Source organism: Oreochromis aureus, linkage group 2 (genome assembly GCF_013358895.1).
Source record: "Oreochromis aureus strain Israel breed Guangdong linkage group 2, ZZ_aureus, whole genome shotgun sequence".
Classification (NCBI taxonomy): domain Eukaryota; kingdom Metazoa; phylum Chordata; class Actinopteri; order Cichliformes; family Cichlidae; genus Oreochromis; species Oreochromis aureus.
In genome coordinates this window covers 34,285,718-34,311,113 of record NC_052943.1, presented here as the reverse complement: position 1 = coordinate 34,311,113, position 25,396 = coordinate 34,285,718, and the positions used below count along the sequence as shown (strand labels likewise).

Here is a 25,396-nt window from a genome sequence, read left to right as displayed (position 1 = left end):
AGAATGGTAATAAGAGGGACTGATCCATATGGGCACAAAGAATAGCCACTTTTTTGTGCTACCGAAGTTCCCAAAATTGGTTTATCGTGAGCACCTACACATTAAACAATTTAACAGACGAATTTTAGTGTTTTGATAAATGAATATTTCATACTTTAAGGCTGCATGTTTATTTAAGGGAGATGAACAATACATTATAATTTACATAATAATATCACAGATGATAGATTAAATAAATAGATGCTTGTGCATTTGTAAAGTCTTGATGTTGAATTGAACTGAGTGTGTCATCTGTTCAAAGCCTCTCCAGGTCAGTGCTGTTCTCCATGCCTGTCTTACTGTACATGGTGTTATTAGCACAAACACTTTAAAAGTTACTGTGACTCAAACATAGAAAAAATCAATTTTTTTATTTTTTCACTTATATTTCTGACCTCGTGTTATAACTGTTTAAACGTGATCTTCTCCGTTTTGCCCCCATTTTTGGTGGTGTGGGTACAAATGATCAGGCATGACATTCTCATAATAAATCAGATAAGTACTGCAAATAATTATTTCTGCATTTGTGTGATTGAAATGAATTGAAAATTTGACACCATTTTAAAGATTTGGCCTAAATAATTTTGCAGTGAAGGACCCTAAACATGATGACCTGACGGGCGACACCGTGTCACCTGTGACACACACACGTATGACTTTGCCAGTTTCAGCTGAAACAATTTCAGTGTTTCAAACCTTATTCCAGGGTTTTTAGTTCACCATTTATGAGGTTTGAAGCAGAAAATAAAAGACAGATCTGAATGTTTGAAAATGTTTTGGTAAAATTCTGTAAAGATTAGATGAAAAATACTCAAAGGATATATTCAATTGGTTTATTATTTTGTAAGATAAGTTGAAATGCAAGTAAATAAAGAAAAAGTTAAACAAGTAAGTAACGAAACAAAGTGAAACAAAGTAAGAGTTAAACAAGTAAATAAACAAGGTAGAGGAGAGAAAACCCCAACAATCCCCTCTGAGCAAGCACGAGGCGACAGTGGGGAGGAAAAACTGCCTTTAAACGGGCAGAAACCTCCGGCAGAACCAGGCTCAGGAGGGGCAGTCAACTGCCGGGACTGGTTGGGGGGTGAACAGAGGTGGAGCAAGACGAGGCTACATCAGTTGGGGAAGCCCTCAACTGATGGCTTCCGGAACAAGCAGAAGCATTTTTTCTTCTTTTTCATGGACTTTTCCACGAGCGCCTTTTTCTCCAGGATGAGGGTTCTCAACTCATCGATTGTTTCTGTGTTTTGGTTCTCAAGTTTCTTGCATCTTTGCTCCACCTCTTCTAATGTTGCTTGTTTTTCTCCAAGCTTTTCATTCAGCTCTTTGGATGTTGCCTCTTGTGTTAGCTTGTCCTTTTGCAGGTCTGCATTTCTCAGTTGGACTTCTTTGTGCATGTCTTCTAGCTGCTCATTTCTTCTCTGGATGTCTTGGAGCGTACACTGCGGGCCTTCATGTATTTTGTCTTGTTATTGCTTTTGCGCCTGCATTTCTGTGTTTTCCCGCTTCAAGTTGTTGAATTCCAACCGTATCCCCTTAATGAGCTCAGAGTTGTTTCTCGCCATTTGATCGATCCTTTTCTGCATCTGTGAGCATCGTTTTTCCAGTGTTTCCTTTTCTCCTTCCAGTTCACTCGTTTTGACCTTCACTACATCACAGAATTCTTGTATTTTTTGATTTTTACTCTCAAAGTCCTGGATAATACACTTTCCTTCTCTCAGTCTTTCTTGCTCTTGCTCTTGAAGAAGGTCTTTATTTTGGCGCAGTGTTTGATCCAAGCTTTGTTTCACCATTCTGTAATTTTCCTGCATGCCTTTGAGTTCGCGCTGCATGTCTTTTTGCTTTGTGTCCTGTTCTTCCTTCTGTTGGTGGATTTCTTTATATTTTTCTTCAGCTTCATCGAGCTTTCTTTGGAGCAGCTGATTCTTAATTTTAATTTTTAAAGGAAATGTGTTTTTTGAGTTTGTACACTATATGCATATAAGACAACCAACACCAACCTCGTCATCTACATAAACCTTTTCTTCAGCTACACAGCTTCAGCTTAGCACCAACACATATCATTTGCCTCACTTTGTCTTCTGGTAGCACAAAGTAAGTTTGTAAGTTTGTGTATTTCAGGAAGGCACGTCGGCAGTGGATAACCTGAACGAGATGCAGTGCATGTGGTTCCAGACAGAATGTGCCTTGGCCTACAAGGCGATGAACAAGTACGGAGAGGCCCTGAAGAAGTGCCATGAAATTGAGAGAGTGAGTTCATTGTTTATATTCACACGTTCCACCCAACTGCTAACGACACACATTTAAATCTTTTCTACAATATCCTCTCACCTCTCTAATTCAGGTGACAATCTCTGGCTTAAAGAAAAATAAAAGATTTCTAAAACATCAGTAGATTTCAACACGTTATCTTTCAAGTTCAGCTAAATTCCGCACAAAGTCTTAATCCCAAGTAATAGACGACCTAAAGTTATCATAAAGATCAGAAGTTTTCTGAGCCTATCATACCTGCTGATCAAAGCTGCCCCCTTCTTCTCTTCATCAGCATTTTGTGGAGATCACTGATGACCAGTTTGACTTCCACACCTACTGCATGAGGAAGATGACGCTGCGCTCCTACGTGGACCTGCTGAAGCTGGAGGATGTCCTACGGCAGCACCCATTTTATTACAAAGCTGCTCGTACTGCAATACAGATCTACCTGACCCTGCACGACAAACCTCTGACTGATGACAACAAAGAGAGCCAGGCAGACACGGGTCAGACTCTATGTGCATGTGCAGAACGACTTTTATTTACAAGTAGCTCTTTTGACGATGTTATGGACTGGTTCTTATATTTCTACCTTATCTGAGCACTCAACGCACTTTACACAGCTTGCCTCATTCACCCAATCACACAGGCACTTTTTTTGTTCTGCTCTGCTTTACTAAGTCCTTCCTATCTACCATTCACACACATTCATACTCAGATGGATGCGTCGCAATGCAAATTTAAGCTTAGTTTGTTTCTAAGGATATTAGGCTTGCGGGGATTGAAGCACCAACCTTGGATAGATGGCTTTATTTTACCTTCTGAAATACAGATTGTTAAAGAGTTAAAGGTGATTTTTAACTTTTTCAGAACAGTCGAGGGTTGTTTTTTTTTTTGTGTGGCTTTTTTAGTCTTTGCTTGCAAAGATGTGTAACTTTCATACCACTCAGAAAACAAAAATGGATGCATTTTTTGCAGAACCTGTGTAAAGCTATCTCTGTACACTCATTAACTGGTACATGAAAACAGCATTTTCAAATTTGGGCACTGCACAAAAAGTAAAAAACAAAAAGCTGAACTAAAATGAACAAAAAAGCTGTTAACAGTTCTGAGTTTCAGAATTTGATATCTTTGAGCCTGTTCACATGGGGATGGTATCACCTGGGAAGAATTTCACTTAAAACGATAATCCAGTTTCAATTGAGGACTTAGATTAAACCTGTCCAGAGGCAACTGGACAGGTAACTGCAGCTTAAAGGCTGTTTGCCATGTGGTGCATGGTGAAAATGGATTATCTTGATTATATCAATGGTGTCTGGCTCTACTTACAGAGCTAGCATCACTGTTTTTTCACTTCTCTTGCATCCTTGTTTCTGAAGCTGCCTCCCAGCAGACTGCAGTATAGAACAGCACACTTGCCGCCACAGACTGATACAACATCTGCAGCAGTTTACTGTAAAGGTCAAAATATCTTAGTTTCTATAACAAAAAGAGGTGACTCCATACTGTTCCAGTCTACGCATTCAAAGCAGGCCTGAAGTGCTTTGAGCGCTCCAGGAGAGTAGAAAAGTGCTATATAAGAATCAGTCCTTTTACCACTTAGAGCCTCAGTAGCATCAGGTGTCCACTGGTTGACTGTGAGTTTAGTAGGAGGCGGTCTCTGCACACTGGGTTTGTAACATGTGTGCAGAAAAACCAAGTTGTGGTCTGTTCTGTCTTCAGACGTAACAGACATGCAAAGCTGGAGTATAAGGCACAGCATTATGTCATAACACTGGTTTTCTCTTTCTTCTCTATAGAAAATTTGACAGACAAGGAGCTGAAGAAACTGCGCAATAAACAGCGAAGAGCACAGAAGAAGGCCCAGTTAGAAGAGGAGAAGAAGAACGCAGAGAAGGAAAAGCAGCTCAAGAATCAGAAGAAGAAGAAGGAGGATGATGACGAAGAGATTGGAGGGCCTAGAGAGGAGCTAATACCAGACAAACTGGCCAAGGTGGGCAGATGTTTGCAGCTGGTGCAGCTGGCCTCAGTCATATACGTTACTAATGAAACAACTTTTTCTTCCAGCCGGAGAATCCTTTGGATGAAGCCGTCAAGTTCTTAATCCCGCTTAAGAACCTGGTGCGGAAAAAGGTTGAGACTCATCTGCTGGCTTTTGAGATCTACTTCAGGAAAGGTGAGACGGGCTTCAGCACAGACTCATCTCAGTTTGTACTGTTGTATTGCTATTCCAGTGCCTAAAACCATACTAAGTGTACCAGAAGTATCTTTGGCTTATTGTCACAGTAACATGACGTGCAGGTGTGGGTTTAGTGTGGAGCAGTATTTGCTTTGATGCTGCAGGGTTTAACTCTGCAGATGAAGAGGGAAAGTGTGGATGAGGAGTCAAAACATTTAGAAGCAGATCCAGGGCATGCAGATGAGAGTCTGCATGCCCTCTTTGTTACTTAGGGACAGCCTAGTTGTTGGAGATGGGAATCATCACACACCCTACCATACAAAAGCGTATGGTTCAGTATTATTGCTGTCTGTATTTATAAATTAGACAGCTTTATTTGCAAAACTTCAAAACTCTTTCTAAGAGTGATTGCAGTCAGACTGTGACTGTTTGCAGAAAGGTTGCATGCTGTCAGGTGAGATAAGACAACTCTTTATTGTTGTTATTGTTGAACTTTCCCACGTCAGCACTAAGCACAACTAAACACAACACAGCAGACTTCAGTGTATTTTTTAAAATGTGCAAAAAAGGAAGGACTTAATAAATAAAATAATGAAAGGTTATTGCAAACTATTATTGCCCCCCAAAAAAGTGGATAGACCACTTAATTCAGTATGATCCTTGAGTTCCTGGTGTTCAAACACTCTCCAGTCTGTTCAAAACAATCCTGCAGCTGATGTGATGCACCTCCTGGCCAGGTTTTCACCGTCTTGTGGCTGGGTGGGGGTGTATGCAGGGATCAGCAGCTTGGACATGTGGTCTGACAATCCTAGAGGTGGTAGAGGGGTTGCTCTGTAGCGTTTTTGGATGTTGCTGTAGGCTTTATCCAGTGTGTTTCCCCCCCTTGTTACAATAATAGTAATAATAATGGATTGGATTCATATAGCGCTTTAATATACCGTTCTGGGGAATACTGACCTTAAGTCAGCATGGGTCAAGTCCCCAGCTATAATGTGCACTGCGTCGGGATGGGGAATACTGTTCTGCTGGCTGCTTATTGCCCTGTGCATGGTTGAGTTAGCATTAACATCAGGTGGTACATACACAGCTGTTACCATGACGACAGTAAACTCGCGAGGTATGTAGATGGGTCTGCATTTAGTCTAATATTCCAAATCCAGGGAGCAGTGGCTGTCTACAGTCTGTGTTTTTACACCAGCTGTCAGTGATGTAGATGCATGAACCGCCTCCTCTGTCCAGAAGTCTGGAATCTGTGAGTAGTACAATGCTGCTGTCCCGTACACACTTGTTGACTGCAGTCTGTAATCTCATTTTGTCGATTTTGCTGGTTATGGACCTGACGTTGGAGGGGAAAATACTCGGAAGAGGTGGCTTAATTGGTTGTTTCTTTAGCCGTGCTAGCGGGCCCACTCTGCAGCCTCGCCTCCTTTGTGTCCGTCTCCTCTTGGGCTTGTGGCTGGGGAGAACCATCCACGGAGTCCCTGGAGTTCTTATTATATCCTCTGGAATGCCGTGGAAGTGGTGGTAGTCCGACGAAATGTTCCTCGCACAGCGTAAACCAAACTCAGATGAACTGTCTTTTCTGTAGTAGAGTTATCCCAGAGTGTTTTAACCTATTATATCAAGTGTGCTTTTATGGATACAGTAAAATAAAAATAGAATGGTGAAGGAAGGAATGTAGTTTTAAGAAAAGGTAAAGAACATACTGTGTCAGAGGGAAATCCCTGACAATCAGATGACTATTTATGAGCAAGCACTTGACACCAGTGAAAGGTAAAAATACCATTTTAACAGAGAGAATCTTCCAGCAGAGCTATAATGAGGGAGGTGCACCACACAGGCCACTCTGACTCCCACGTCCCCACCCTTTCTCTGACTGCTGTTCAAGTTCTTCCAGAGGATGAACTTGAAGTTCTCATGGTCCATGGCCTCTGACATGCCGTGCTGGTACTGCAGTGCACTTGCGCCCTCACTATATTATATTTTTGGGTGCACCAGGCCTGACAAACATCCTCTCCTGCTACCTGATCTAACTTACTGGTGTTTTTCACCAGTTCCTTCCAGAATCTGCCCCAGTAACAGCACAAATCACAGCACAGTAGGACACATTCCCCAACCTAGAGAGGGAAACATCTACCTGATGGTATCTCTCACCTTCATGCTCCTTCTGGCTCAGGCTCCTCATTAGAAAGGTGACGTGTCAAGTCTCAAGAGCTTATTTCAGTAGCCAGGGATCAGACTGCAGGGGCCTCAACTGCTGACCACAACCCAATTCACATACTGGGGTGGTGAGCCCCAAGAAGGCGGGCCCATGTTGCTAATTTGTGCTGCACCTTAACATGACTCTATGGGCTAAGGCTCTGCCACTAGGCTCTCTCCTTCACGGCCTGGTTCCAGAGCGAGGTGGAGATGATCGTCACCTGAATGAGAATCTGAAAGGCACAGAAGAGCACTAAGATGGAAGAGAGGCAGATTGACTCATGGAAACGAGAAACTTTTGAGAAAGCTTAACAGATGTAATAATAACTAGCAGCCTGAACATCTAGAAATGAAGGTAGATGGATGAATTCAGAGTTCGACTGTCTTACATTCTGCAAAGATTACAAAAACGTTGTCCGTCTGTCTTTCTCCAGAGAAGTACCTGCTGATGCTGCAGTCCATAAAGAGGGCTGTTAACATAGAACCTTCAAATCCATGGCTGCATCAGTGTCTTGTCCGCTTTTTCAAAGGAGGTAAGTGTGACCTTCTGTGAGCTACTTGAACTGCTGTGATTGTCTCTGGGTATCACCGTTTAAAGCTTCACTGGGCTCTGGCTTATATACTTACAGTGAGTGAGAGCACGGATCTGGCAGAGGCAGTGAGAACAGTGCTGACGCATGAGATCTCCAGGCTGTTTGGAGAGAGCAGCCCTCAGAGCTTCAACAAGAACTACCTGAGCCAACACTCCAACTCCATCCCACACAGACTGGCTGGTACGCAAACCTGGTGGTGAATGTTATGACACACTGTGGGCTCAGACACTGTGGGCTCAGACACTGTGGGCTCAGACACTGTGGGCTCAGACATACTAGAAAATATGTCTGAAAGAGAATCTTTAGAAGTGACAGCTTTGGGTCAGACCACAGGTCTGTTATTATGAACAAAGAGTTTAAAAACATTTTTTACACACAGCATAAGAGGAAAATAAGTACTATGCTAAAATCTTTTGTTCAGTCCTTGTTTCTTTATACTTTGCTTCCAAGAAACCAGGCTGTAATTTTTATAAAGCCGACCTGGAGCATTAGTCCTCCAGGTTTTCTGAAGCTGCTGTTTTACTCATTTTCACTTCAGTCTTGAGCATTTTCAGACGAATGTCGTATATTTTAGTTAAAGTTGCTAATTTTCTGAGTTTATTGGAAAAAGGATATAGGATCACAGACACACAGTACATAATTACATATGTAATTGCAATTTCCATACACATGCAGCACACCAAAGACGAAGGGTTTCAAAGTGTTCTCGTGCTACTAATTTAAATTCAGGCCTGCACCTTTAGATTCAAGATATGAAGGATCATGTATTGCAAATGTATTCCTGATATTGTTTCACTCACTTATTGTTAGCAAATTAAATATGCGACTCTCTGGGCAGCTGACAGCAGGTTGCTAAACAACAATAGCTGGTTATAAGCTGATATTGCTCTTAGCTTATAACCCAATATAACTAACATTATGCCAGCTAATGTTACCCTTTGTTTTGGTATCTAAAAATTAAACGTTGCCCCTGATAAACAGTTTGATTACATTCTCACACCATATTAGAGTTTACTCACCAAACCTCAGAGTCCAACAAAGTTAGTTTCACTTCAAAGACTTTTCACTAATACCAGCTAACAGAGGCTAATAGTAGCCCTTGCTAAGGGTTCAGGGTATTCTCAACAACTTGCCTCTGTATTGCTGTCATCAGTCAGAAATGAGCTTCTCTGACTTCTCTGTTCGTACCTGTTTGCTGATGTTGAAGAGCCGGTCACACCAAGAACAGCTGTAAACACGTCTCGCTCCCAGGACTCCCCATGTGCTTCAGAAAAACCCTGAAACATACTGAGTTTTGTACATGACCAGAAAGAGTGAGTCAAGTTGCCAGTGACAGATTTGCATCTCTGACAGACAGGTGAGATGTTGGGGAAGAGAATATGAAACCTTTCTGTGGAGTAATGTGGCATCCACTGCATGTGACTGTGACAGAAATAAGGAGACTTATCAGCGTCAGTATTGAATTTATTCATCTGTGGTGTCGAGTTGGGCACGTTTGATTTTTTAAATATATAATCTCAAATTTTTAAGTACCAGAAAAAAATCTTGATGCAGGGATTTTGTAAATATTCTGTAATTGTGTGAACGACACAAATTTAAAGATCCCAAATGTTACACATGCCTTTCTTTTTACAGACTGTGAGTTTAGATCAGTTTTCAATTAGTTTCAAAGAATGATTTCCACGAATTAGAGCATCATAAAGTACATATTGGCAGCCTTAATGTATTGTTTTGTCTGTCCATCAGATTCCTGCTTTGCTTGCTCTCTTATTTTGCCAAATCAGCTGTGGAAGGTTCTTCTGGATCTTGATTCCCGTCCATCCCTGTTGTGAAAGGGACGGACCGTAAATAAGTAACATCCACCTAAGAGGAGACCGGCATACATCTGCTTACCTCCATTTATAGAAAAACCAGAAACTGATTTAGTGTTAAGACAGAGGGGACTTTGTGGATTAGAAACATGTCAAAGAATATCATCACGAGATTATCACAACTGCATGTAATGTAGGTCTGTAGCAAATAAAGGAAGAAAAGAGGACAACCTTTGTTAGAATAGATCGTTATTGTCACTGTTACAAGAACAATGAACAACAGTTTGGCATCTCTCTATTAGCAGTATGTAGACTTTTACATTAAAATTACTTTAGAATATAAGATCCACAGATATGTACATGTTGTATACAGTTGTGATGTGTACCAGTCTATTCTATAAATGTGGGTCCAAAACCAAACTTAAAGGGTACGTCATGTAGAACTATTTTATTGAATGACTGACTCCACTGTTTGTTCTGCATACAAAATGTTGACTCGGTGACACAGATTAAATACGTGTGCCTGCCTGGCATAGAGCCAGTTTGGTCGGGATGGATAATGGTACTCAGACATTCTTTCAGTCTATTAACCAGTTTTTCTTTTGGCAGTAACAAAGTAGGACAGCAGCTAAATATTTCATAGAATTCAGTGTTGAAACCATCTGGTTACTGGCTTTATTATTGAAGTGGGAAGATATTATGGTTTGTATTTCTTTCAGCTCAGTGTGAGCATGTAAATTAGAAGCTGAATCATCAGATATTGTGGGCAGCACTAATAGCTCAAAGAATGCATCCCGAAGTTTATCTGGTTCACCTTGCAAATGGAAAACTTTTGCATAAAAATAATCAAAATCTCTGTTAGTTTTATCCAGGATTGTCAGAAAACTGCTGTTTTGTCACTTTATCCTTTGTGTAACCTTAAATGCTCACGAATGCTTTAATTAACGGGCTAATACTCAGTGGAGTTTAGCCCCAAACTCAGTGCTTCTGTGCAGGTCTGCAGGAAAATTTTCAACTTTCAGCCTGAAAGGGTAACAATGGAAACCAGCAACTAAACAAACATCCACACTGGGGAATACAAGCTAACTAGAGATGGAAATGTGTACAAATCATAGAGCAGCAACAAGGAGGCAAAACAGGGAACAAAAGACAAAGACTGCAACTATAAATGCACAGAAGGTTTGGGATTGGGAAAGAGAGGAAACACCTCGGGAACGAAACTGAATACTAAACACATGGGACGGGGATTACCGAAATAAAACAGGGAGACACATCACTGACAGAAACGTGACACAAAAGGGCGAACAAGAGGGAAATCATAATTATAACTAGGCACAAAGAATAGAATAGAGAACCATTTTCATGGTCTCAGAGAGTGGAATCAATAAAGACCGGATCCATCAATCAGAAAGACTTAAGAGAATAGAAGAATGTTAGGGACGTCAAATATGATCAAATTTATCAGCCTTACCTTTCACTGAATATCTAATGTTCTCCAATTTTAGACGTGGTGTCACTGAGTGCTGGAGGGAGCTTAGTTGACTTCTGCTGAAGGAGAAGACGACGTCTTGCCAGTAAGGAAGTAAACGCTAAAATGTTTCATTGGTTAGAGGTAAACCAGTTGTAGTCAACTGGGAGCCAAAATATGGCAACATGGGGGAAGGTCACTGAAAGGATCTTTGACATGGTATCGAAATAATTCTGCCAAAAGCGAGTGAGTAGTGAGCAAGAGAAGAACACGTGTAAAGTTGCAGGATGGAGCGTGTTGTCGCAGTTATCAGTGACACTGGGACAGATTTGTGACAGTCGAGTTTTAGAGAAATGGACTCTGAACAGGACTTTAAAACCAAGTTAGTACTAACATCACTAATAGCACATAACTTTGCCGACATGTGTCCAACAGTAATGTTTTAATGTTCTTCATTATTAAACAGTTGCACATAAATAAGTGACATAATATTCAGTACTTTTAAAAGTTTACTCTTCGGACACCCCTCTTCTGCCGTTTTTTTTTTTTTTTTTTTGGCAAAATTATCCACACCCACCGCCACGCTATGCATTCTGGGATATGTTGGGCCACGAAGTCTACACCGCCACATCCTTAAAATTCAGGGAAATGAAGAACGCATTTGAGGCCGCATTTCGAGGAGCCTGTGAATTGGGACAGCCTTCGCGCGTCGCTGTGACGTAATCGGCCTTCAAATGCGGCCTTTAAGGCTGCAGACCCTGAACTGGGATACAGCCTTTGGCTTAAGGGAGTGTGGGGAATCTTTTGTGCTTGGATTTTGGGGTTTTTATAATAAGGGGTTTGATATAAGATTAAAGTGTCAAATATCTCTTAATATGAAAGTGTGAAATGTATTTATATATTTATTTATTCAAATTGATGTATTGTATAATGTGGTGGAAGGTTGGGATTTAAGAATTTACCTGTGAGTGGAATAATGGTTTAGTCTGTGACAGCTGAAGGTACTTAAGGCTGCCAGTTGGCATTAGATGGGAATGAAGTGTTTGTAGGGAGAGCTGTATGGCAAATTAATACTTCTTGTTCCACTGCACTTGCCTTGGTCCGTCTCACTGTGATTCCAGCTGCTAAGGGCCGCCCTGTTACACCAACCATGGTCATTATGGGGTACCGTCTAAATGTCATGTTTTTGATGTCTTGGCTACAACATGTTTGTCCTGTCCTACCCACCCTGGCTAGGATTATTCACGTGATAGGGGTTAAGCATATTGCAGTCAACCAAGTTCTGTTTTCTAACTATTGGTGGAAATTTTGTACACTGTAACTTTAAGCCATTTAACACTGGTATATGTATAAGGGAAGAGTAACTATTTTGTCTAAACACAACAGTAGCATAGTGCCAAAAGTCAATTTTAAATGATGTCTTTTGGCACTTTGCTTCTGGCCATTTGTTCCGGTTTGTTTAAAATCTATGTGGAAGACAAGTTTGTCACCAACATGGTCAAAGAGCTGAAACAAACAAGCAAACAAAACCAAACTTGGCATCTCTCTACACTGTGTGCTCCCTGTCCGTTATACAAACACAAAGCAGTTTGATTACACGTGAAACGGTTTTACGTTTGCCTTTATCCAAACCTTAAATGTTCAAATGGACTTGTTCTTACAGAGCTCTGTCTCCTCTAGCTCAGCACTCAAAGCACTTCATACAACTCTGCATGTTTTTCATATAAATATAATCCAGGTAATGTGGAATAACAATTTGATTTTATCTTTACCATTTTCCAGTAAGTGAACATTTTAGCAGCGGCTTAGCCCTCAAACGTTGCTCACAAATGACTGCACACGTTTTTAAGTTTAGTTCATAGTTTGCACTTGAACATATATGCATCTGTAAAACTTTTGGGATCCCTCTCCTTACCATCTTGGGGCTTTTATTGATCCCTTTATATTTCAAAGATCATGTTATATGTTCATGTTAAATTAAAACGGCATCATAAGTTTATCGATCATATTGTGAATTTTAGGTTTGAGAATAAAAAGAAAAAAATATGAGTACTCATACATAGAATTGCTCAGGAAATCACTTTGGTCCCATAGAAATGAATGTAAAACCACAAATGTGTAATGCTCGTTTGCAACAGATGCTGTTTACAGACATTTTGAAATCAGGTGCTCTGTGACCCGGCGGTTCAAGTGCAAATGCTATAATGTTAATAAACCCCTAAAACTCAATCATAAATACTTTTGTCAAATCTTACTTATAGTTAGAAAACAACATGTAAAATTAACAACTTCTTCAGGAAGTTAATTTTCAGTCATGGACTGGCCTCTGCAGAGCCTCAGACCTCATTATTGAAGCGCTCGTCTTGACAGAGAACAGAGCGTTGGCTGTGTCGAGTAACAAAGACGGTCATATTGCCTTTCATGCTCGTTCGAATCATGCAGATTCTGTCAGTTCATACATGATGTTCAGTGCTGTGTTTGAAATCATTGTGTGTCTTTCGTGTGTCTCTCAGCTGCTAAGATGATGGTTTACCTGGAGCCTTCTTCTGATAAGATGGCGTGTGAGATAGCTACAGCGCTGGACGAGTCGCTGGCTGGACGAAGCATTCAGGTTTGTGATGCTGGCAACAATGACGTCACACAGCAACTTTGTGTCCACTGTAGTTGACTTTGTGTGTGTTGTGCTGCAGATCTGTACCGAGGTCCTGGAGGCTTTGCGTGACGGCCAGCTAGGTGAGGGTCAGCAGAAGGCAGCTGAGGCCTATCGAGCGGCCTGCCATAAGATCTACCCCTACAGCCTGGCCTTCATGCCGCCTGGTTACCAAGACAACAGCACCATAATTAGCTCTAATGGCGACCTGTCAGCAGGAGAGCACGATGACATTGTGAATGAAATGTGAGACGTGATGAGGAGGAGAAGCGAGCATGTTGCCACACGCCGTAGCCCCTCCCAACAAAAACAAACTCCTGGGTTTTGGCTGCTTCAAGACTCCCGACATTGCACTGAACTGGATGGACTGAGTGCCACAGGAGATGCAGAGAACTTTTTGTAAACAAAGCAACGTACTGTTGTCGAGTACATTTAAAAAAGAAAAAACATGAATACATTTTGGGAGGCACGAAAGGATTCTGGGAGAAGTGGACCTTCGCTGGGTGAATGGCTTCTGTAAACACAGTCTAGGTTTTTTATAACTCCTGTGTTTTCATGCCATGTTCTTCTTGTTGGTGCATCTGCTTCTCGGATTTTTAAAAGTAATTTATATATTACAAACTGATGGATTAATAAAACAATGTTTGCAAAACCAAACAGTACTTGTGATGGGGTTAATGATTTTTGTGTGCTCAGGTAAGTAAACTCAGCAGCTCTCTGCTTACATCACATGCAGCCTAGTGCCGTGAGCGTTTGTTTGTTTGTGTTGGCTGCCTCAACAAAACCTCAAACCCCAATCAGAGATCATGGCTATGGAAGCCCATTTCCACCACTAAAAATTGTGGTGGAAATGTTGTAAAAATTGCCCATAGCTCGAAATTCCGATTTTTCTCAAAATTTCGAGTTACTTTTCTCAAACATTTGAGTTAATAACTCGAAATTTTGAGTTATGGATTCTTTTTTTAGTGGAGGAAAAGGGCTTCCATACATGGCTGCCACAATGATGGTTATGAACTTTTAAACCATGCTTACTGCTTTAAACTGTGTGCCCACATAAAGAGGGACGTTTGATGTATCATCATCATTATCCCTATGAGTGCCACCATCTCCAATCAGAGATGTCATCAGATGATAAGGAGGATATAATCATGGTGAGAGTATTGCTGCAGAAAATAATTAATCTTGGGATTTTTAAAATATAAATTTCAACACTGCTGCATTGCAGCAGCTCAAAATGGTACTCATCAGTTTGGATGACCCAGATGTGCTTGTATACATCCAGAACAATGTTGGGGCATGCCCTTTTTCACTCGAACCCACTAAGGGTCAGCTTGGCTCAGCTTGACTTGGTTTTTAGGGTTTTCCCTCAGGTCAGGATTTCTAGGGTAAAGTCACACTCGAACCATTAAGGAAACTTACTCAACAGATATAAGGTATAAATGATAAAACTTAACTCTTAACTTTAAAGAATATAAGTCCAACAGCCACAGCTCTTTAATAAGCTCAAATGCACTCCCAGGTTTTAGATCTCACCCTGGGTCAACACACCTGAATCAAATGATTAGTTCATTACCAGGCCTCTGGAGAACTTTGCACTTTCTCAATATGCGTCAGCACAACTGCATTTGCGTAAAAAAATTTGCGTGTCTCGTGTACTCGTGATCGTCATCAGTCAGAGACAAAGTACTGTTCCAATTCTAAGCATGCATCAAACAACGAGAATGCGAATATAAAAAAGTCCCGGATGTGTTCTCGCTCCGCCCGTTTTATCGAGCATGCATCGGTGGTGACTTGTGTGGACTTGGTACAGCTAAATATCCCAGAATGCATTTCATACCTCACTGATCACCGAACATCGCACATACACCGCCCATGTCCCTCAACAGCATCTAAAGCCATTCTATTCTGCACCCCCAACGAGCCTTCGGACTCTTGCTCCACAAGGAATTCCAACCCAGGCCACATTTTCTCAATTCTCATCACCTCTTTTTCCCAGACACGTGTCTCTTGCGCCTAGCTGTCAGTGTATTCTGCACGTGAACACGATCCAAAGAGTTTTATGTCCGCAAGTTTATAATAATAAAGCCCACTTCTAGCCCAGGTCCCAATCCAAAGTGTTTGCATGACTTAGCCCATCTTTTTGTGGTTCTCCCTGTTTTACTGAACACCAACTCGCACTGGAATCGTTCTCCGAAGAGTTTATGATCACGAACTCCCATCATATTCGTCCCACGTGATCGTGGATGCGTGCCCCTAGCTGTCTATCACTTTGGGAAACCCGGTTTCCTATTAACATAAGTGGCGCACCTAGATAATCATCATTTTCGCACGTATAATTATCTTTTTTCGGCATAAATGGTCCCGCCTTTGTATGTTTATCGGTTGGGGAAATAAACTGGACAACACCGTGCAGTTTCCAGTGCTCACCACTCCTCTGGTCAGTTGCAGACATACAGTCATAGCCCCACTGATCCTCTGGATGTAGTGGTGCTGGTTCTGTGAACAAGCGTGGTCTAGCCGACGCACAAGCCACACAATTTGACACTTGCTGTTCCTCGGCATTTAATGCCATCCAGTCCAGCCACAGGTTACTGTCACTGAACCCGGTGGCGCGTTCTATCAAATCCTTTGGTTTTAACCTCGATAATCTACCGTGAGGACTCGCCTGGCTTTTGGTTCCCGTTCCTCTGGTGCTGCGGTAGACGACACGTTTTCTACTGGCTTGGGTTGAGGTTGTCAAGATTTATAGCCATTTAAATCAGCATACACATCTAAAAAACCTGACCAGGGGGCCCAAGGACCCCTCGGGGTTCTGGAGTTGGACACCCCTGCATTAGGTGGTAGTACTTATGTGAAGTAGACTCACTTGATGAGTCAGGAGAGCGTGTCCTCCCTGTTTTAAATGATGTAAAAGTCATTTTGAGCCACAAACAACTTTCCTGTCACAAGCTGCAATGAGTTTTTGGCAAAGTGACTTTTATATATATTTTATTTATCCAGCTGAAAAGCTTCACTGGCATTGAATCACCTTTTGGCTACACAGAAAACAACAGCATGGTCCAGGAGTCTGACATAAAACCATACACCAGCAGCAGGTATACCGTCCCATCGGTGTCCTCCATTGTTGTGGCGTGGGGTCAAATGACATCAGTGGACTTTGGGTCGCATTGCTATAACAACCCCATGCACATTAGACACATTAGATTACTTGATAGTAATGGAAAATGACTGAAAGCGAGTCGAGACAAGTAGGTACTAGTGGAAAAGAGTGTGACTAGTAGCTCTCACCTCAGTGTCCAGGACCTCAGTGACACCCTGATCCAGACCTGAGGTCCAACCACGCAGCATTTGATGAACTGAAACATAACACGCTGCACCTCTCATCCGATAAGCTTCTTCAGTTCTTGGGTCAAATGGTGGAGAGTCACAGATTTAAGCCCTGTGGGAGTGCCCCCCCCTACAGAAGCCCATCTCTTTGATGGGCACAACCTTTTTGAGGTTGGTGTTGATGTTGTAGACTGAGACACTGGCAATTTGATATGTAACTGTAGTACAATATTGTTGTGTTCTTTCATGTTAGAGAGAAGACAAATGTGCTCAAATTATACATTTTCAAAATTTATATTAAATAGTTACAGTTTCAAATTAGTGTTACATGGTGCCATGAATCTCTGCCTTTCAGGAATCGGAGAGACAAAGGATGCCACACCCAAGCAGTAAAATGTTATTTTATTGTTTTACTGCTTTTATTGCTTTATTTATTTATTGCTTTGACAAGAAGTCAAAGGGATTAATCATTCATGTAGCTGGCGTCAGTATATAGGAGCATAAACAGTAACTGATTTTGGAGAGCCGCTGATCTCAGACCTGCAGAGCTTCTGTATTAAACACCGGATGTACTCAGCTGCATGGAGAGGATGAGATTTTCTCTGACAGAGTTAAATAAAACCTGATTTAAAGTAAAAGGCCTTCACTTGTATGTTTTATAACATCATTATGTGAAAGTGAGCCTCTGTGCATTATATGAGGATGATGTGAGTACTTAACGTAACATTACAGAAAGCAAAAGTCACTATAACACTGTTCATGAAATGCGGTGGGCCTACATTGGAGGTCTGAAGATTTCCCTCTGAAGGAGCTGCTGGTGAAGATAATGAGTTCTGCTTGATCTGCGATGTGATTCAATCTTCCTGATATTTCTGAAAAGATGCCTCTCAGTAGGTCCGCAGAACATCTGGCACAGGAGAGCTGTGATGAAAGAAAGGGAGGAAATTTCTCTAAACTTCTGGACCCAGGAAACCCAGCTTTGTCCTGCTGAACCCCAGGTCCTGTTGTTAAATAAAAAACACAAATCACACTTCTACAAAACCTTCTGCTGTTTTAAACCTAACATTTCCCAACATTTCCGCCTGACCCACCACAGGTCAGGTGACAGAGCTCTGTACAGGGCTGCTTGAGCTGATCTGAAAAGAGGAATTAAAAAAGGCAAGACAGACTATAAACGAAGCATCGAGTCCCACCTGTCCAGCAACAACACACGGGAGGTGTGCCAGGGAATACATGACATCATCAACCACAGAGGCAGCACTGTGAAAACAGAAAACCTGAGTGTGCAGCTGGCAGAGGAAATAAACAGCTTCTTCGCCCGCTTTGAAACACCACAACAGCAGCACTCATCTGCCTCAGCCCTGCTCCCATCCTCATCCTCACCTGGTTCCTGCACTGCTCCACTCACTGTAACGGAGCACGATGTCAGATGTGTGCTCCTAGCAGTGAACCCCAGGAAGGCGGCCGGTCCAGACGAAGTACCTGGCAAGGTGCTAAGAGCATGTGACCACCAGCTCACCCTCATCTTCACCAGACTCTTCAACCTCTCACTGGATCAGGCAGCCATCCCATCCTGTCTAAAATCAGCCACAATCATCCCAGTGCCGAAGAAGTCTCCCATCACCAGCCTGAACGATTACAGTAGTCGCACTCATCTCAAAGGGAGACGAGGGAGACTACAGAGAGGAAGTCCTGAAGCTGGCAGCCTGGTGTTCAGAAAACAACCTTCAGAGTGTAGTCAAGGCAGCACAGAAGATCATCGGCTGCCCTCTCCCCTCCCTGAGGGACACACACATATATATATATATATATATATATAATGTACAAATACAATTGTGTGTACAATTGTGTTATAAGTGCATGTATGAGTTCAGGGTGGTTATGGCTTTGGGGAAGAAACTGTTCTTGAGTCTGTGGGTTTTTGTGCTGATGCACCTGCAGTGCTTCCCTGAGGGAAGCAGGCTGAACATGTTGAAACCAGGGTGGGAGCTGTCCTTGATGATGTTTGATGCTCTGCTGAGGCAGCGGGAGGAATAAATGTCCATCAGGGAGGGGAGAGGGCAGCCGATGATCTTCTGTGTAAATACACAGTAACTCATTAATTAACTTAACATCAATTAACATAATTAGCTACAGAGGGATGTTTGATGTTCTAGGTTGGATTTACCTCATCAGTTGGAGTAAACCCGTCAGCAAATACTGTCAAAACTGGAGCAGCCCGGCTACATGAAGAGTGTGTGCGTGTGTGTGTGTGTGTGTGTGTGTGTGTGTGTGTGTGTGTGTGTGTGTGTGTGTGTGTATGGAGGCGGGGTCACGTCCAGTGGGTGTGTGGGCAGGAGTGTGACGTTGCCACTCCACCTCAAGTCACTACTCCAAAAATTTCAACATGGCAGCTCACCTAAACGAGTGATTTTGTCCAGCTCCTCCATCTTTTCTACAGTCATTGGCCTGAATGAAGCTTTTTGAAGAGTTGAAGCTTGTACTGAAAAATAAGAGTTCACTACTTGAGGCTTTTCAGCTGAGTTCTCTTTGGTGGCATCTGGTGGCCAAAAATATGAAGAGGCTTGAATCTACAAATTATAACTATAAAATACACACTGAATACTAAACTACTGAATTCTGAAAGAGAAAAAAAAGTCAGAATTTAAGTCATTAACTTAAAGGTGAAGTGAAAATAGTGAGTATAAGGGAGTGCAGTCCTTATTTAATGTGTGCCAGGTGAAGAGAGGAAATGAGGCAAACGTGAGGTGTGTGAGAATGAAGAAAAGGGCGAATAAAATAAGAATCGTTATAACAAAATGAATATGAAAAAGGATACATGAGTAAGAGTTTAGCCAAGATGAACAAATGCTCATGCTCACATGAAATTATGGCATCCAGGCCACCAGCAGATAAAAAGTATGATAAAAAGCACATCTTCTAATAAAGTCCTATAAACTATTTCCATTTTTTCAACAGTTGCCTCACTATTCATTCTTAAAGATTTTAAGAAATGACAAAAGAGGCAATTTAAGAATGTAGAGAAGCTGTTTGCCAAGGGACAGAGGGGATGTGCAAGCTGAAAGACTTTCAGATGAATATACAAATGCATTTAGTAATTCCCAGCAAAGAAAAAACACAATTTTGCTCATTACACCACATAAATAACATTGTTCATTTGATCATATGACTGAATAGCGTGTATTGTGTGTTTGATTGGCTGCATGCTGAATTTCCACTTATAGTTAAGGACTTTCAACTCTGAATACAAACAACGGTGTTGCTGTTTAACTAGTCGTCAAAGCACAAAGTCCACGTCTGTGGAGTCAGCAGAGGACCGTCACTGCTCGTCTGTGAGTACTCCTTTATTTTGCAGCGAAACAGACATGCACTGTACTGAATGTAGCTTTATGAGTGAAACAGCTGCATCAATGAAGAGATGTTATTATGGAGTTGGAACAGTTTCATGAGCTGTATATGTGCAGCAGCTAAAGTGCTGTACCAGACATATGTGCAGTATTTCCAACTTGGATTACTGTGCTGTAGGCTGCAAAGACAAAGTGTCTACTTTTGAAATGAAATTATTATTTTTCTCAGAACTGCATAGTGTGTAAAATATTGTATTATTATTTAATCAACAAAAATGAAGCCAAAATCCAATAACAGTGTGTGAGAAACTTGTTATGGTGCTGGGTCCTCTACCCTCTGCTACCGTTTAACTTTTACTATTTTAGTCGTGTTTAATATTCTATGTTTCTGCTTAATTAGTTCCTTGTTCTGGTCATTTTGAGTGTTTTAATTTAGCTTTTTCCCCTCATGATTTTATGTTTGGTTTTAATTCTGTCATGGTCCTGAGTCTGTCTACTCAGTGTTTTGTGTTTCTTTATATTATTTCCTGTGCTTGTTTATCCTGTTATATCTTTGGTTGAGGTTTGCCGTTTGTTAAGGTTTTGTTCTGTGCCTGCCTGCTCCCACTTCTGTGTTCCCTCTGTCTGTCTATGGTGTCACTGTGTCCGCTCGTGAGTCTGCCTGTCTAGTTCAGTGTCCTGTCTGGTTCTCTGTGTCTGTTAGTTTCCTGTTTTATTCTGAAAGTTCATGTCTCATGTCAGTGTGTTCAGTTTTACCTCTCCCCTGTCAGCCTAATTTCTCCCAGCTGTGTCTCCCTCCTGTTGCCCATTCCCTGATTACTCCCCTGTGTATTTAAGCCCTGTGTTTTCCTGTGCTCTCTGTCGCGTTGTCTGTTTAATTCCATGTCAGTCTGCATTTTTCTATGTTACCTGGTATTCATTCTGCGTCTCTCTGCCATCTCTCTTTGTGCATTTTGCTCCTCCTCCCGTGAGTGTCTGGTTTAAGTTTTGTTCTTTAGTTTTCCCAGTTTAGGTTTGTTTACTCCCCGCTCTGCTCTTCCTGTTTTTGTCACCTTATCACCGCTGTAAATAAACACTCACTCGCACCCCAGCCAGTGCCTGCATTTTGGATCCTTTTTTCAATACTCCACATGACTGCTCCCTGGCTGTGACACATTCTGTCTTCTTATATAACTAATTATTGCTAATTGTTTTTAGTTAATTCCCTGAGTTTCAGTCTTCCTGTCCTGCTGTGTTCTGTGTGTTTTTAATTCTGTTTCCGTTTCTCTTTTTGTTACTTCCTGATTTATTTTGAAGCTTCTGTCCTCTTTGTCTTCTTGGATTAATTTCAGCAGCATCTCATTATTCTGGTTTACCTCATATGTATATTTACAGCCTCAGTCCTCCCTTTGTTCTCGTGTTGTAATGTTTTATTGTTTGTATCTTTTCTGTCAGTCATAAGATTTAGTTTGCTGTTCTCTTTTCACAGATTCAGAGTTTCTGGAACTTTGCATTCAGCCAAAACAAAGGTTTGTGTTTAGTTTACAGCTGTCTGCTAATGACAGTCTTATCTTTCTCTAAATAAAATCCAAGTGAATAATGAACCTTATGAACAGAGCTACAAACTGAAAGGCTGACAAACCCTGTTTGGTCTTTTTCTGGTCGTACTGCCATGAACTTTGATAGCATGTTAAATGAGTCTCTTTTTGTTGCTGTTTTTTGGCTTTTGCTGCAATTCCATGGAGACAATTTCTGATTTTATAGAGGTTGTCACACTTAACGATAATTCATTCATCAATTGGATTTGATAAGCAGGACCTGGCTGCTACTTTCATTACTTTTCATCAAGCGTTTTTTGAATTCTTCAAATGACCGTGCAGCGAAGAACCACCTGGTGCTCCTGCCCCACACAAATGGGTGACTGTGACTGTGCCACTGCACAAGCAGTCAAAGGTGGACGTGTTGCTGAGGAAGGAGAATCTACAGAGCCTGATGAACCAAGAGATAAAGCACAAACATGATATAGTCTCAACAAATTAACGTGACAAAGTTTTTTCCTGTGGTCTGGAGTGGATATGAGATCATTCTGTTCTGACATTTGCTGTATCACAGTATTTGGCCCAGAGACTTTCATACAGTGTCCCTACAACTGGCAAAAAATGCCAGGACCTGGTCACCATCATTAAACTGCTGCTTCATTGAAATATTTCACCCTGACCTGAAACCTTTCCAGGTTCTGTTTTGAGTGCCTGCCACATAGTTTGTGCCAGAAACCATTAACATGATCAAATTCACAGGTAGTTCATCTGAGACCACTGATTCTGCAGCACTGCTAAAGGTCCTCATACCTTTGACCAAAGACCAAGTAATTAGGGTTAAATCTTGTACTCTGCCAACAGAAGCCATCGTAAACCTCGCTTGCAGTCACCTTTCATTTCTGTGCCACCTTGTGGAGCCCACTTATGAACCAGAACATCCCTCATTCAGACGCTGCACTTCTAACTTCACTAAGCTGCACTCTGTCAAAAAGTACTTAGTAGCATCAGCACACTGTGCTTGAATTAGCTCTTGCTGGGAAACTGAAAAATGTTCAGGAACATTTAAATCTGGTTCTATACACAAAGACTTTATGCAGTGTGTTACAAGAAGTGGTTACTCTCAGCCCCCAAACAAGCACACACACTGACCAGTGTCCTGAGAAAAGGATAACACCGATGCCAAAATGGATTCTTTGCTCCTGTCACAAAGTGTTTTTACAGGCTGCCATGTTATCTTTACCTTTGAGTGATACAAATATATCTGACACAAAAGAATATTTTTGTGCTTCAGATCTGACTTAAGCAGGGCCTCCTTCAGAGACCATGGAAACTGTTCTTGCAGGAATGTTAAGAGCAGCAGGTTGAACATTTTTACCTGTATGAACTAAAGGACAGTCTGCTTTCCAGTATGAGTTGTCATGGCAAGTAATAGCCCTACTGCAGAGCACCATCTGTTGAAATTTTTGGTTAAGTCCATTGTAAACTCAGCATGTGACTGCTTATTAGACTTTCTCCACGCTCTGAAGCGTTGATGGTAAGCTTCTGGTACCCCAACTACCTCCGAACTTGCCTGCTTTGTTCCAATATTGCTGCAATTCCAGTTTTTCCTTTTTCAGCTTAGATGTCCTTTTGTATGCCCACCATGTCTCTTCTCATTTGTACAGTAATAGCCTTTCTTGCTGCTTAAATGACTAGACAACAGACTGACCAATGCTCTTAACTAGTCTGCATTTTAACTGTCAACACCACCTTTCTTTATGCAGAGTTTAACAACTCTTTAATGTCATCTTTTTAGCAGTTTATTTCCAGTATCGAAGGGACTAATGAAATGAGACGCACATTTCTTAGATTCAGTCTTGAGCTGAACATTTTTAGTAGACGACCAGACCTTTTTACCGACTTGGTAGACAGGTGCAGAGACTCTGACTATCTGTTAGGCGTTTGTTGTGTTCCACTGACCTGAGGAGGGCTGCTTGGATAGATCTCCAGATCCGGCAACAGCGTCAGACATGATGTTAAATGCAAGGAACCTCCAGTAACTGACAGCAGGGGTGTGGGGGGTTGAAATCCCAGGGACGCTTTGAATGGTGACAACCCAGCGGCCGAGGAGCTCCTTAACCCTTTAATGCATGAATTACGACAACCTCAATCAGGATTATTTACTTAAGTATTTTTATTCATCTTTAGCCATGAGAAAAAGATTTTGGAACTTCATTTTTTAAAACATGTACTTTTCAAATAGTTTTTTACATGTCCACTCAGGAGGACAATGTACGGTTTGACTTATTGTCGGGGGAAATTTCCCAAATAGAAGGCTGCCAAAGTAAAACAGAGACACAGTGAGACAATATAATCAATCACATGTAAATGGGTGAATGTCTCGAGAGAGAGTCACACAGTACTCTTCTTTATTGCAGGTTATATAGGACACAGCAGACGGAGGCAGTCTCCGCCTGTTCTCAGAATATAGATTGCTTAACAGACAAATGCATATCTTGCTAAAACGTTCTGTTCATACTATACTAAACATCTGCTTAGTGGAACTTTCCGTTCCTCTTTACACAGGAACTTGTCTTCACAGGCATTTGATAAGCATAGGCAAGGCTTCATGTTTATCAGGGTGAATCGTCATTCAGAGTTTACACAAACACAAGCAAAGCATATTTGAATAATAAACAAAATCTTTTCACATTTCCCTCCTGTTGTTTAACTTTCACACTAGTTAAAACACCATTGGTTTATTATCTGTGCATGATTTCTTGCAGCGCATTTTTAATCAGCACGTCATACATTGGTGTATCACAGCATTTCAGTGTCAGGTATGCCTGCACATGAACTGCAACAACTTTATTAATCATTGATTGTACACATGGTAAGATACAAGAAGTAAAACAACAGAGTAGGAGTAGAAGAACTACAAAAACCAGTCCTTTTATTAAAAGAGATTTCCAGGAACCACTCAACAGCCAGGTAAGCCAATCTTCAGTGTTCGTGACGTAGTCCTGTTGCTGAGTGTCCCTGAGTTGTTTCAGCGTGCGTAAGGCGTCGGTCATGTTGGAAGAGTGAACATTATCTGGAATGTATGTACAGCATGTGTTGTTAAAGAGTATACAGAGTCCTCCTTTTTCAGCCAGAATCCTGTCCAGTGCGACTCGGTGTTGCATCACAGTTATGCGCAGGGCATCAATCTCTTCATTTTGTTGATTGTTGATTTTGCACGAGGCATTCAGGAACAGTCCAAAGCGGTAGTCCAAAGTTTCAATCCTTAACATGTTCTTTCCGGTGCCCACCCATGGAAACAGTGAGTGGAGGACCTTTTGTCCGGTGGTCCAAAGCTTAAATTCCTCTGGCACATCACTGCCATAGATGGGGTCATGTGGTTGCATTGTGGAGACGTCTCGTCGTCGTCTTGTAGTCTGAGAGCTATTTACAGCTGACATCCTGAAGGTGTGGTCTGAAATGAAGATTAGGGCACAGGTGCCCGTCCATCCGGGTGGCAGTATGAAGTAGGCACGTTGTCCACACAGCCAGGCCATTCCCTGCACCCAGTAGGTGCCGTTGCTGGGCGCGGACGTGTTTACAGGTGCGCCCTCTCCGTTGGCTGCGGTTTGGTTACAGTTGGTGGTGTTGCCTAGGGGTCTGTTACCGTTGTCTTGTCGGTAGCACATGGAGTGGTTCTTCCCTGGGGTTTGGTCCAAGAATACTGGGAAGTGAATGGACGTGTTCCGATTCGTCACGTTGAAGTTGATCCAGAAGAGCCGGTCACACGTTCCGTTGTCAAGTCCAGCGTTTTCGATGGTGATTACCTCGTGTCGGGGTGGTCCCTGAAAGATACTAAGAAGGTTAAGTGAATAGATGACAGAGCTTGTCTCATCAATGATGATTTTCTTATGTTGATAGCCAATGCCCGCGAAGCTGGCAGCGCACTTGGCTTGTGTTTTATTCATGTAGTTTCCATAAAAGGTGGGATGTGTCGAGGTGCATGGCATGTGGGAGCAGACGTAACATGCAGT

The 25,396-nt window shown here is 41.8% G+C and overlaps 2 protein-coding genes across 3 annotated transcripts in view; both read left to right on the top strand.

Moving 5' to 3' along the window:
• The window catches only part of naa15a (N-alpha-acetyltransferase 15, NatA auxiliary subunit a), a 38,484-nt gene extending 24,635 nt beyond the window's left edge, over positions 1 to 13,849 (top strand). Inside the window, exons 13-21 of one of the 2 annotated variants that reach the window (XR_005615424.1) lie at positions 2,161 to 2,289; positions 2,585 to 2,798; positions 4,092 to 4,285; positions 4,360 to 4,468; positions 7,105 to 7,203; positions 7,300 to 7,443; positions 10,580 to 10,648; positions 13,056 to 13,153; positions 13,233 to 13,254. Coding sequence is in view for 1 of the 2 variants with exons in the window: in XM_031758927.2 (XP_031614787.1) it covers positions 2,161 to 2,289; positions 2,585 to 2,798; positions 4,092 to 4,285; positions 4,360 to 4,468; positions 7,105 to 7,203; positions 7,300 to 7,443; positions 13,056 to 13,153; positions 13,233 to 13,442 (1,197 nt within the window). In the remaining variant the exon portion in view is untranslated. Of the gene's footprint in view, positions 1 to 2,160; positions 2,290 to 2,584; positions 2,799 to 4,091; positions 4,286 to 4,359; positions 4,469 to 7,104; positions 7,204 to 7,299; positions 7,444 to 10,579; positions 10,649 to 13,055; positions 13,154 to 13,232 lie in introns of both variants that reach the window. The other variant, XM_031758927.2, reaches the window with a different exon arrangement.
• A 2,397-nt stretch (positions 13,850 to 16,246) lies between these two features.
• mlsl (malate synthase-like) overlaps positions 16,247 to 25,396 on the top strand; it is a 36,327-nt gene continuing 27,177 nt past the window's right edge. The window contains exons 1-3 of the mRNA XM_039615939.1: positions 16,247 to 16,287; positions 19,794 to 19,851; positions 21,335 to 21,374. Of these exons, the coding sequence (XP_039471873.1) occupies positions 16,247 to 16,287; positions 19,794 to 19,851; positions 21,335 to 21,374 (139 nt within the window). The remainder of the gene's footprint in view (positions 16,288 to 19,793; positions 19,852 to 21,334; positions 21,375 to 25,396) is intronic.